This window comes from Anastrepha ludens, chromosome 4 (genome assembly GCF_028408465.1).
Source record: "Anastrepha ludens isolate Willacy chromosome 4, idAnaLude1.1, whole genome shotgun sequence".
Taxonomy (NCBI): domain Eukaryota; kingdom Metazoa; phylum Arthropoda; class Insecta; order Diptera; family Tephritidae; genus Anastrepha; species Anastrepha ludens.
In genome coordinates, this window is record NC_071500.1 from 9,471,469 (window position 1) to 9,484,517 (window position 13,049).

General features: G+C 39.6%; 2 protein-coding genes across 8 annotated transcripts in view; both read right to left on the bottom strand.

Moving 5' to 3' along the window:
* Window positions 1-13,049, bottom strand: part of LOC128861659 (uncharacterized) — a 213,013-nt gene that overhangs the window by 97,936 nt on the left and 102,028 nt on the right. For all 7 annotated transcript variants that reach the window (XM_054099954.1, XM_054099957.1, XM_054099958.1 and 4 more), the window contains exon 3: window positions 2,384-3,758. In XM_054099954.1, coding sequence (XP_053955929.1) covers window positions 2,384-3,758 — 1,375 coding nt within the window. The remainder of the gene's footprint in view (window positions 1-2,383; window positions 3,759-13,049) is intronic.
* On the bottom strand, window positions 6,306-7,804 carry LOC128861662 (uncharacterized). Its single transcript, XM_054099963.1, has one exon. It carries the CDS (start codon window positions 7,511-7,513, stop codon window positions 6,533-6,535), a length of 981 nt encoding a protein of 326 aa, XP_053955938.1. The 5' UTR covers window positions 7,514-7,804; the 3' UTR covers window positions 6,306-6,532.

Genomic DNA, 13,049 nt, shown 5'->3' on the forward strand with positions numbered 1-13,049 from the left:
CGAAAATGGAACTGACACAAAAAACACTCGAAATATTGCCGAGTCTCACAGCATGTATACCACGCGTCCAATGCCCTGTAAGTGCATCCCCGAAATTCGTGAGCTAAGATTTTGTTAACCGCAGGAGATTTCTCGAGCGCCTCCGATCCACTCGTGGCCAGAAGGATTTCGCGACCTTACAAGTTTGTTTACTTGCCCAGCACTCGGTGAGTTGACACGAAGCCCACCTCTACAGAAGCAGACCGCATGTAGTCAGCGTAATGCCAATCCTCTCGTTTCTCGGGGTTTCCAACTCGCAGGTCCCTTATCTAGCCAGCTCATCTGCCTCGCAGTTTTCTGCGATGTCATTATGTTCAGGTACCCAAATGAGCTTTATATCGAAGAATTCGGATGCAATCGAAAGTGTGCACCAGTTTCGAGTGCACCATCATCAAGTCCAGTGTCCTGATGGACACGTGGTTGTCGGAGTAGATATTAACCCCCGTCACAGTTGTGCCAAAAGTGAGTAGCCAATCAGCGGCTTCTTTAATTGCCGCTACTTCTGCTTTGAACACACTGCGGTGATCCGGTTACCTGAACTTGAATCTATTGGGGAACTCCTTGCAGAATACTTCTTCGCCAAGCCCTCCGTCATATTTTGAGCCATTCGTGAACAGGTTCACCAGGCCCTGCCTCCAAATACTGCACTCCGCCCATTCTTCTCTTGAAGGAATGTAAGTGGAGAACGTTCTGTTCGGACTAAGCAGGAGTGCTCAATGATCAGTCGCCAAAGGAATGAACCCAAAGTTCCTAAAGATACTTAAGTGTCCGTGATTGAGATCAAGCTTGTGGCCTGGGTCTCTCTGTCTGATTGCGGCACGTGTAGCCGCAGCTTTGCCTGCAAAATGTCTACAGGTAACACATTTAGCGCTAGAGTAGGAGTAGCTCGAAGCGCCCCACTGTCTCCAATGAGGGCAGACCTTTGGATTCTCTCCAACTTCTTCACCGATGTCATCTTTTCCAGTGAGTTCCACCAGACAACGACTCCGTACAAAAGAATCGGCTTTATAATGGTTTTCTAGAGCCAAGGCCCTCTATTTTTCCATAGCATCCATACAAGTCTATTTTTGGTTTCCTTATCCTTTCCTCAATGTCGGGTTTCGGCGTTAGCTTACTGTCAAGGTTAAGACCTAAGTACTTCACCTTGTCAGAAACCACCAGCGGAACACCTCCTAATGAGTGGAATTGAGATATAGGTATTTTGTATTTTCTCGTGAATAGAACGAGCTCCGTCTTGAGAGGGTTCACCGATAGGCCGCAATCCACTGCCCACCTCACAACTGCATTCAGATAATCCGGCATCAAAGCCTACAGGGTACCTACATTTTTCCTCTAACAATAAGCGCCACGTCATCCGCGTAGGCAATCACCCTGCCGCCCCTTCTCACCAGCTCCTCCAGCAAGTCACTGACAACGGCAATCCAGAGAAATGGTAAGAAAACACCGACTTGCGAAGTGCCCCTACGCACCTGTCGACGGAAAGAGACGCCACCTTACTCTACCACGACCATTCGGCCGTTAAGCATTCTGTAGATAAACCTGATAAAGTCGGATTCAACCCCCAATTTATATAAAGATTTAGTAATTGCGAACTATAACATTTCACACTAGACAATTTTTTAAATTGTGAGTAATCGAAATTCCGATGAAGTTTCATATATTTTTAAACCTTTTTGTGCACAATTTGAAACTTCAATTTAAATAGATTTTTTTTTATTACAAAATCTATATTTTCATACAAAATTAATGAAAAAAATGTTCATAAAAACAAAACAAAACAGTGTGCCAAAACTTTTCTGACAGACTGTATATGTCACCATAGACAGTTACACAACTGAGCATCACATGCAAATGACGACACTTCATATTAAAAACTTTGCATTAACTATTTGCAAGTGTACATATTTCACGGGATACCTCCCGTGACACCTCGATCGTGCGATTTGACTCCGCTAAACATTTTCTTCCGAGGTTTTCAGAAGTCACAGTCGACCAATGGTCTCAAAGTCAACACAACGCAGATCATTACCAAAGTTAAGCTGGATCCATGCAGTAGTATCATAGAAAGTTGGACCTGTCAGATCCATGCCACCGTGCGAAGCTTAGACCTACATTTGAACGATTTCTAAGATAGAGGCTTTGTGGCTTACAGCTCTCTCTATTTCTTAACAAAAACAATAAATAATACTATCTACTAATACATTTTTCATCGTAAAGCCTAAACTAAACTATTCTATTCCACAATTTAAAGCGAAGTCTAATTAGTTTCTACGTTATTTAATTTGATCTACGTAAAACTTTTAGCAGGACATACAATTCTAACTTTGAATTTCAATTTACTCACCTTGAGCTCAACAGTCGTTCTGCTTCATCAGCAGTCATGGCATCCGGTAAACTATCGTCGCGCGGCATTGCCACGTCTGCCACCACTGCTGCTGCTACCATCGATTTTTCCTTCTTATCCTCTGCTCTAATAGTCAGTGAGGCTTCGCTCATATCCACAACGTGATGCACATCGTCGTCCTCCTCAATTGCGCGCATCAAATCATCCTCATCTTCCCCAGCGCTACTATCCGCATACTCTAGGTCCTGCATATCTAAAGCATTGCTGGACAGCCCACTACTTGCAGTTGCTGTTGTTGAAGTTGCGTGTGCCCCAGTAGTTAGCGGTGGTGGACGCTCTGGCAATGCTGGCAATTCAGAGCTATCGAACTCTTCAACCTGTGTATCGAGTGAAGCAATGGGTGCTACCCCCTTGCTGCCCACTGCTGGTGCAATTGAAGAAATGGAACGCGTGTTGCTGGTCGAATTCGAATGTGTGGTGACGCTGCAGCTGCCACTACCGCTGCCAATCGAAGTGGGCGACATTGGAGGTGTTGACTTGATACTCACATCGGAGCTGCGTCTCCGTATGGGCGACACCACACCGACGGGCGGTGAAGAGATCGCTGATGTTTTCACCGCTGCACCACCACAGCCAATGCCAATAGATTTCGTTGGTGACTGCAATAAACCACCAACAACACGTTCGCGTTCTCGATCTCGATCTCGTTCTTTAACCAGCTTACCGCCCGGATAATAGAGTTCAACAGCTGTGGTTATATCCGTTTTTATAGTCGCATACACAGTGTTGGTCTCTTGCGCAAATCCATTGGCATGGAATTTCTTGTGCATTTGTGTTACTTTGGTGGCTGTGTCGTAAAGTTCAGATTCACCGAAAACTTCGTGCGACTCACTGCCATCCGGATTGAGACGATATCCCACATCCACATAATTTAAACTAGGCTTTTCAGACTCATCCGTTATTGGTTGACAAATATTGCTGCCGGTGCTGCTACGGTCACACTCATCCACCTCGGCGCCAACGCCACTCGCATCTCTTCCATTGATCGTTCCAAAGTCATATGCGGGCTTCAGTTTGGCTTTAATCTCTGGTGATGGCTCATTGAAGCCGCCCTCGTCGAGACTACCGCTTGTTGAAATAATGCTGGGCGGACGTGAGCCCAAGCCGGCAGCTGGCAATTGCACAGAAATGCTGGACGAGATACGCTTCGATGTTGCCGACGACGATGTGACAGATGATGAACGTTGTGGTGAAATTATGTTGGAATGATTTTGGACCTGAATTTTACTTTGAATTTGCTGCTGCTGCTGGTGCTGCAGCTGATTTTGCATCATGACATCGGTGACGTCCTGACGTTCGGTTTTATTGGAGCGTCCTGCAAATATGAAAAAAAGGAGTGATTACCTACAAAATAAATTCAGCGTTATTCAAATGTATGTATGTATATAGAATTATTTGGTGATCTCCATACTTTGTAATTCATTTGAAAGTTAAACTTATCGCAAAACCCCAGCACTAGAGTTACTTCTGGATACTCAACTTATTGACATTCGAATTTACTATATAGATTTGAAATGAAAGGCTGCGGTTGATGGATATGCCGTTACATCTGTGATTGTCAGAACACGAAAATTGACTTTAACGACAGTCTAAACAATGAGGGGATTTTGCAGGTGGACACTGGAACAGGATCTGACGTCTTCTCCTACGAAATCTCATTGAGGAAAGCTTACAGAATTAAAGACGACATCTATGCAAGTGACCTACTTCCGTGCAAACAACAGTTACATTTGATCGGTAATTCGTAGTCCAAATATTGGTCAAGAATGCCCATGGCCTCTACAATATCTTCGGCAGCACAGTGTAATCTTTGCTGTGTTCCAGGACATGTTGGTGCTCAGAGAAATGGGTAAGCAGGCATATGCGCGAGGTAACCGTCGGGACTAGGGCTGATCTAGACTTGGAAAATTGAGGATAGGGATACGAGCGCAAGGAAATAGAGCAGTTAAATATTAATAGCAGTTGGACGTAACTAGTGGCTTTTTAGCCACAAGTACATAGCTCTACATAGCGCTTCCTATTATAGAAGTAGAGATTAAGAAGATGCAAATTTCAGCCTTATTCTGTGAAATTGCCCCGGACTTCGAAGAAGGCGCTTAAGATATCTAGAAACTAGATTACTGTAAAACAAAAAACTATAGACCGCTGCAGAAGAAGAACTATCTGAACCAGTCAAACAACCCTTGGGAAACCAGTATTGGCTAACGCTATCAAACGATTCATTCAATTCAGAAAGTGAGGATGATTACAGGCAACTCTCACGGTTCACTGCAGACGGCAAACCTATCTGGCCAGCCTCGAGATATGGCCGACCGTCCCATGAGTTTATGCGATACTCCGCAGAGACATTAATAGATCTGCTCCACGAATGCCAATTTTGCGGACTATCTACGGCTTCCGCGCAATTTCGGATGGCACTTCTTTCGTTATTGCAGGACTAGTCCCCGTAGACATTTTGGCGAAAGAAATGCAGAGAGTGCATATAAGGCTATTCGAACAAGACAGTGGAGTCAGGCGTAAAAATATTGCAGAAGATGAAAAGGCATCGTTTGATCGACCACTGGCATGAGCGGTGAAAAAGATCACTCAAAGGTAGGTGGGCGCATGGGCTAATACCCATTCTTGCGACGTGGTTAGAAAGAAACCATCGGGAAACAAGCTTACACCTAACGTAGTTACTTTCAGGGCTCGGAAATACCGCGGAAATGCCTATTTCGAAAATACATCCATAGATTCGGCCTGGCAGTTCCTCAAACTGCCCAATCTACATGAAGAGGGAAGAAGACACTGATCACATTTTTTTCCAATAGCCCACGCTATGCTCCCAACACCTGTAACATATTGAACGAAGAAAATATTGTAGATTTTATGCTGAAATCGGGTGATAACTGGAAGTGAATCTGCGCGCATACAAAACATAACAAATGATTTCAGAGGTGCGAAGCGTCGTTGACATTGTGACTAGCAGCCTAATGAAGGCTCTGCAAGCACATCAATAAGCCCTGAATCCTTCTGCATCAGTTCAACTATGGATTGATGACTTCATGAGGTCTACCCGTAGGTTTTGGTCTGAGTGGGGCTTCTGCAGAGTAGCTAAGTGCTTTGTGAAAGAACCAAACAGGAAATTAGCGACATTTCTTCTAAAACTTAGCAAAATGGTCCTGTGAGTAGTGGTAGGTGTAATTACAGGGCACAACACCTGCGGTCAGCATATGGCTACCATAGAAATCATTGACGACTGCAGAACATTTTTTCTCTAGCTGTCCGGAGCTCTCTAGAATCAGACTAAGGCTGTTGGGGTGCGCTGTTCTGAGCATGGATAAAGTTCATACTCGTCCTCTACCGGATCTCTTAAGATTCATCAATGAATCCAAAAGATTCGCGGAAGTGTGACCTACAACCAATTAGTCCGTCTCACCATCCGTACTGTATCTAACCTGCTCTCTATTCCTTCTACTGTCATCTATCCAGGTGTAGGACTTTTCCAACCCCCACAAATCTAATCTAATATTACTAAGAGCCTATGAGCTAACCTTTTTTTTGGCAGTTCCATGGGGAGAGTGATATGTTGTGGAGAGGTGTTTAGGACGCCGGGGTAGCTGTAAGGCTACAAGCTGTGTATATAGTTATGACTGTATGCAGTATTCATGAGAGTTTCCTCTTCACGGTCGGCATCCCCGAACGCCAATCAATATTTAAAGCCAAAGAAAATACCTTGGCTCAGTATGGGCAGTGGAAGAATACCCCGGCACTCGTTATTGCACAATATACTTCCTCCTCAACTTCTTCGGAGCAATTGGGTAAGATTAAGTATTGTTAAGAGAAGTGTAAAATTAAAGTCATCTCTTTGCGGATATTTTAATAAAAATTCAGCAAAGAAAAATACAAAATATAAAGTGCGAAAAGATTATATTTTAATAGTCGCACATTTCTTTGTTATTATCACACTTAAACTGGTGACATTCAGACTTCAAAAAATTAATAGAAAGCTAAAATACATGCACGCACTCCATGTGTAGTGAGCAGAGGCGCATTCGCTTGCTGCGTACGACCGTTCAAATTACGAACTGACTACATATTGCCTTCTGGCTAGGAGCTTTCATTCAACAATTTCACCAAATCATTTTGCAATTGCATCAGCAAAAATGAACGCAACGCTGGCTGAGATTTCCACTGTAACATATTGGCCCCCATAACCGAATAGTTCATTATGAAATTCTTGTAGCGTGCCAGCTCAGATTCGAGAAAATCATTGGTGCCAGGTGTAGACTCGCCACTTAGCTCTGAAAATATCACATCTAGCAATGCTCTTATGCGTCCATATGTCTGTTGTTCTGCAAACTCCATATTTTTCCGTGTATTGTCACCTTCCTTTTTTCCGCTTTTCATGACTACATTGCCACAATCTCTATAGCTAACACCGCTAGCTCCAGCACCTCTTTCATATCTATCACCATTGGCATAGGACGGCGCGGACGGCACTTTTGTTTTATTGTTGCCAGTTTCCCTTGTTTGATATTGGCCTTGATGCACTTTTAATATAGGCTGTATACTTGCTTCCAGGCAAGCAGGCACATTTACATATTGCTTCATATAGCCACAGATACGATCGAATGATGATCCATTGCAATCCTTCTTCTGGTCCCGACGGCTTTCGTCGTTGTCACAACACACATAATCGCATTCACATGGAGTTGGCCTAATTGCAGCGGCGCAGGCCTTTTCCGACGCCGACATACCAGGCGTTGGACGTTGACAGATACGTCGCGCCTTCACCTTAGTCTGAAAATCGGCGGTATCGTGGAATGGGTTCTGCTTGGGTGGGGATAAGAATGGTCCGGTGAGTTTGCCATAATTAAGACAAGCCACCAAATGACTCATATAAATGTTGCGCTGTCGCAGCTCTTCGGTTGTTTCAAATATACCCGTCGACAATTTATTTAGCCAGGCGGACGCCAATTCGTATTCACGTGACCGGCAATCGAACACTTCTTCGGGTTGCTTCAAAATATCGTGAAAAAATATAAAGTTTTCCGCCAACTGGTAATTGATATTTTCCTCTGAACCCATTATCTACGCAGAATTTTGATAGAATTTTGTAATTTCAATTTGATGTGTTGTTGACGAATTGACGTATGCACTATGTACGAGAATGTATGTATGTAGTAGACCGAGCGATTCTGTCGAACTGCTTATAGAGTGAAGAATAGACGTTTGATTTCTTGATGTTGTTCGTTAGTGAAATTTCGCCTTTTCTATTGAAATGACGGAGGGGAAAAACTCAATTTTTATGTTTTCGACAATTGTTGCGGAGCCGAATAAAAATAAAAAAAAAAATATTTTGCCTTAAACCTGACATTCAATTTCAGGTGAGCGAGCATTTTTTATTCTATTACACATTTTTTTTCCTAGATAACAGGGTTGCATTGAAAAGTTTTCCACAAAACTTAAATGTATGCAGACTTAGCAGTTATGCAGTCATTTCTCGTGCCCAGAAACCGGTGATCAGTTTTTTAGGTTGCGAAAGGAATTTTTTTCGTGGATTACTTTCAAACTAGTAAAACAATAAATTCTGAGTATAATTGTAACTTTTTAAATTAGCTGAACGAAGAAATTCGTGAAAAAAGACACAGTTTGCAAAAGAAAAAAATTCTTTTTCATCAGATGCACCGTATCACAAGACCATTTTGACAATCGCTAAAATACATGAAGTAAAGTTCGAATAGTTGAAGCATCCACCGTATTCAGCGACTTCCATCTGTTTCCCCGACATAAAAAATTAATGCTTGGAAGGCGTTTTTCCTCAAATGATGAGGTTATAACAACTGTGGAAGCGTATTTTGCAGCCCTTCCAGATTCTCACTTCAGGGATGGAACTCATAAACTGGAATCTCGTTGTATGTATTCATGTTCAGGGAGATTATACTGAATAATAAATTGCATTTTAAATCATAATATTTTGTTGTTGTTCTTATCGCACCGCAAAACTCTTTGCACAACCTAGTAAAGCAAAACTTATCGTTTTTAATGTTGGTTTTAAATAACTTCTATACTAAATACAAAAAAATTATTTTGAGTGAAAATTTTTCACGCGCTCCATAACTTTTCTGTGGGGGCGCAAAATTAATCACCCTTTAGGAAGATTTCTAATTTCTTTGTCTTTTTTACACTTAGTATAGTTTAGATCGCGGCCGCCGTAGCCGAATGGGTTGGTGCGTGATTACCATTCGGAATTCACAGAGAGGCCGTTGGTTCGAATCTCGGTGAAAGCAAAATTAATAAAAACCTTTTTTATAATGGTGGTCGCCCCTCGGCAGGCAACGGCAAACCTCCGAGTGTATTTCTGCCATGAAAAAGCTCCTCATAAAAATATCTGCCGTTCGGAGTCGACTGGAAACTGTAGGTCCCTCCATTTGTGGAACCACATCAAGACGCACACCACAAATAGGAGGAGGAGCTCGGCCAAACACCTAACAGAAGTGTATGCGCCAATTATTATTTTTTTTTTTTTTTATAGTTTAGATCACAAGTGCAAAAGAAAAATATTATAAATCTTCGGATAGGGTGATTAATTTTGCGCCACCTTGTAAAGGGTCTTTCAAAAGACACGCCTAGATGTTTTAAAATAAAACATGCAAAAATGTAGATTCTTTCAGATTTCACTACTTTTATTCAAAATACGGATCTTATTATTGTAATTATATGTGAAAAATAAATGATTCTAGTGTAGTGGTATGAATTTCGAACGGTTTTTTGAAGGTTTGAAGAAAAATTGTTTACCATCAATTTGTTTATCATTTGTTTATTAATTATTAATAGTATATTAAAAACTAACTAAAAAAATTAAAATTGTCAAAATTATGCGCAGTTGAAGTAATTTGCATATTCTTGCATATTTTTTCAACAATTTCGATTTTTTTTTTTTTGAATATTCTTCTAAATGAAAAGTTTTAGTTTCGAAAGCTAGGGTCATCCGAATGTATAAAGAACATCCTCCCCAAATTTGAAGTCAATCGGTCCATTCGAAAGCGAGATGTCCTTACCGCCAGCACGGTAAAAGTACTTCTGAGAAAAACGCGTTCAAAGCTTTCAGATGAGACGGATCGGAACCGATGCCATGCCACCAAAAGGGATATAAACCATGAAATAATAGGAATTTAAAAAAATTCTCTTAATGGCATATTCTTAAGGGGTCAGGATTAGGAATTAGGATTTTTTTCTAATCAATTGCTTTATTTTACAAAAATAAAAACATCGTTGATTTTCTGTTATCAATTGAAGAAAAACGCTTCTCAAGCTCATCAAATGCTTATAGAAGTTTATGGTGGGCAAGCACTAAGTAGAGCACAGTGCTTCAGGTGGTTTGAAAAATTCCGAAGTGGTGATTTTAGCGTGGAGAACGAGGACCGTGGCTGACCACCGAAAAAGTTTGAGGACGCCGAATTGCAATCATTGTTGGATGAAGATGATGGTCAAACGAAAGAAATGATGGCAGAGCAGAAGGGAGAGACCCAAAAAACCATTTCCAAACGTTTGAAAGACATGGGCATGATTTTAAAGATCGGACGATGGGTGCCGCATGAACTGACAATGTGACAATGCACCGCCACATCAAACAAGAGCGACCCGGGAATTGGTGGAGACGCACAATTGGGAACCGCTGGTGCATGCGGCTTACTCACCAGACTTGGCGCCTTCCGATTATCATTTGTTTGCATCGATGGGCCACGCACTTTCCGAGCAGCGCTTCAATTCCTACGAAGAAGCCAAAAAATGGCTCGACGATTGGTTTGCGTCCAAAGACAGCCAATTTTTTTTTTGGCGCGACATCCACAAAGTGCCTGAGAGATGGGAAAAATGTGTCGCTAGCGATGGCTATTATTTTGAAGATTAAATTTGTAACAATTTTTTGTTAATAAACGTTTGAAATTGAAAATAAAAGTCTCATTTTATAGGTAGTCCAAATTTTATTGAAATCTACCAAGCGGCTTTTAAGTTATAGTGATCACCAGTTCAAAAAACATAGTTTTGAGAAAAACGCATTTAAAGTTTTGCCGAGCGCACTTTGTTAATTGTTGAATAACTCGAAAAGTATTTGTCGGATTCACTTCACATTGTCACACAATATTTTTAAGATATCATTCTTTAAGAAAATTCAAAAAAAACTCCAATTTTTTGAAAATTCTTACTACGCCTAACCCCTTAAATGTCTAAACTATGAAAATATCCAAAAAAAAAAGTCGATTCTTTCAAAATTCTACACTAGAATACCCCCTTAAATGCCCACCCTGAACACGTCTACAGGCTGTCATACGAGAATTAAAATGTTCTAGGCCTCATGTGAGGCATTATCGCCTTAAGTTCAGCTATCTCGATCCAAATGTTTGTCCAAGTGTTTCAGCTCTGGAATCGTTGTTGGCTTCTTATCAGATACTTTACTTTTCAAAAACTCTAGTCTTGTCTGCCACTGCGTTTTCTATCCTCGGCAGAAGCAGTTCTTTAAAATTTTTGGACAAATATTTCCACCAAAAAGACGAATTTTGCGATATGTTGCCTTAAATTATCGACCACTTTTATAATAAGTTTCAATGATTTCAATGCGTTGCTCTATCGTGTAAACTTGCACATCTGTCTACTTGATAAATGTCAAATATGACATAAAAAAGGTGCAGTCTAGGAATTATTCACTACCGACATCAGGACGTTACTTTTGCTAGACCCTTGTGAAGCTAAAGTTGTGATGTAGACCAGTATAAAACTCGACTCTAGTTACATTTTCTCACATAAGTAAATATTCCCCCCTAATTATTTGTTGTCTTTCAGAACTCTTCAGCCATATCAGACAACGCGGCGTGATATACATTCCACGAAATATTGATGAGGGCAAATGAAAATAAGCTTACTTTCAACTTAAAATTCAGATGTATTTCAATATAAACTGATGCATTTTGGAAAACGTCGAAAACGATCGAGATGTATGGAGGTCCCACGTGCACCTGGTCAATACTTGCTTACACATTTTAAAATTTTTATTAAAGTTTTCACTAAAGGAAATAATCATAAATCAAAAGTGAAGTGCCTTTGTAAATATTTGCATGAAAAGTTGTAGAACAAAAAACTTTTTCTATCAAATGAATGCTGCATGTGGCAACGCAGATCGAATCCATTACCTACTTCTGAAAGGTCCGGCATAAATGAATCAACTTCCTCCAACTAGAAGAAAATTAATTGTGGATTTTTGTGATAATTTTATTTCTTAAAAATTAATGTTGCAAAAAAACTTCAATTATACTCGTAAAAACAAAGCAATCGTCTTCATATTAATAGGCTTTGGAGATATTTCAAACCAAGGGAATGAAACAAATTTTAAAATATTTGAATATCATAAAAAGTTGTCTAAGTCAAATTGTTAAAATATTGGCTGTTGCTAAAAATAAAGTAAAGAATGTGAGGTTGAAAGTAGAAAGCGCACAGCCGCAAGGAAAACGACTAGCAGCGCCGCAGTGAAAATTCCTAAGAAAAATGCTTGAACCATTTCACTTAGTGCTACTTAGTTTTCGCGAAATTTCGCAAAGCACGCGGATTTTAACAAGAGAACTGGAAACGAAATGGGAGGGGGGGGGTCGCAGGAAGATATGTATACGTGACAGTGTGAAAAGCAACGTGCTAAGCTATTTATTTATAGAAATTAATTGCTAGTGGACGTCTACGAGTCTAAGAAGATAAAAACAAAAACAAGAGCACACAAAAAAATTAAAAAGAGGCGCGCCTTCACCAAATTTTCCATACAAAAGTGATTATATATGTATATATAATTGGCACGTACACCCTTTTTTGGCTACGGCGGCCACAAAATTTATTGGTTCGTAAAAATATCAATATATGAGTATGTAGGTATGTACGAGTACAATAGCAATGTGCATTCGCCCGTAATTCCTCCCCGCTTGAGCGCTTTGTAATCCTTTGCTCTAGCTCTACACGGTAAACAACACACGCCGGGTGGTGCTGCGGTCGAATGTAACTTAAAAAAATGCATTTGCAGACCAATTGGGCCATTTACCTAAGACATTTATGAGTTATGTGAAGATAATATAAAATAAGTTAACTACAGCTTCGAGCAAAACTGAATGCATTTGTTATCGGGTTGACAATTTTTTTTTTTTAATTTTTTTTCTAATTTTAAATTTTTTTTATATTTTTTTTTTGCTTAATTTTTAATTTTTTTTCTAATTTTTTTAATGGTTTTTTTTTTAATTTTTTTAATTTTTTTTAATTTTTTTTTTAATTTTTTTTTTTTAATCTTTTTTTATTTTTTTTAATTTTTTTTTTTGCTTAATTAAAAAAAAAAATTTTAATTTGAATGAATGAATTTTTTTTAATATAATTTTTTTTTATTTGTTTTTTAATTTGCTTTCTGTATTTTTTTTAATTTTTTTTTTTTTAATCTTTTATTTTTTTCAATTTTTTTTAGTTTGCTTTCAATTTGACCTTTTTTTAAATTTAATAAAATTTTTTTTTTAACTACTGACTGTTCAACCAAAACCATATAAATCAAACTTTGTACAAAATTTAGAAAAAAAGTAAACACATTTTTACCTAAAGTTTA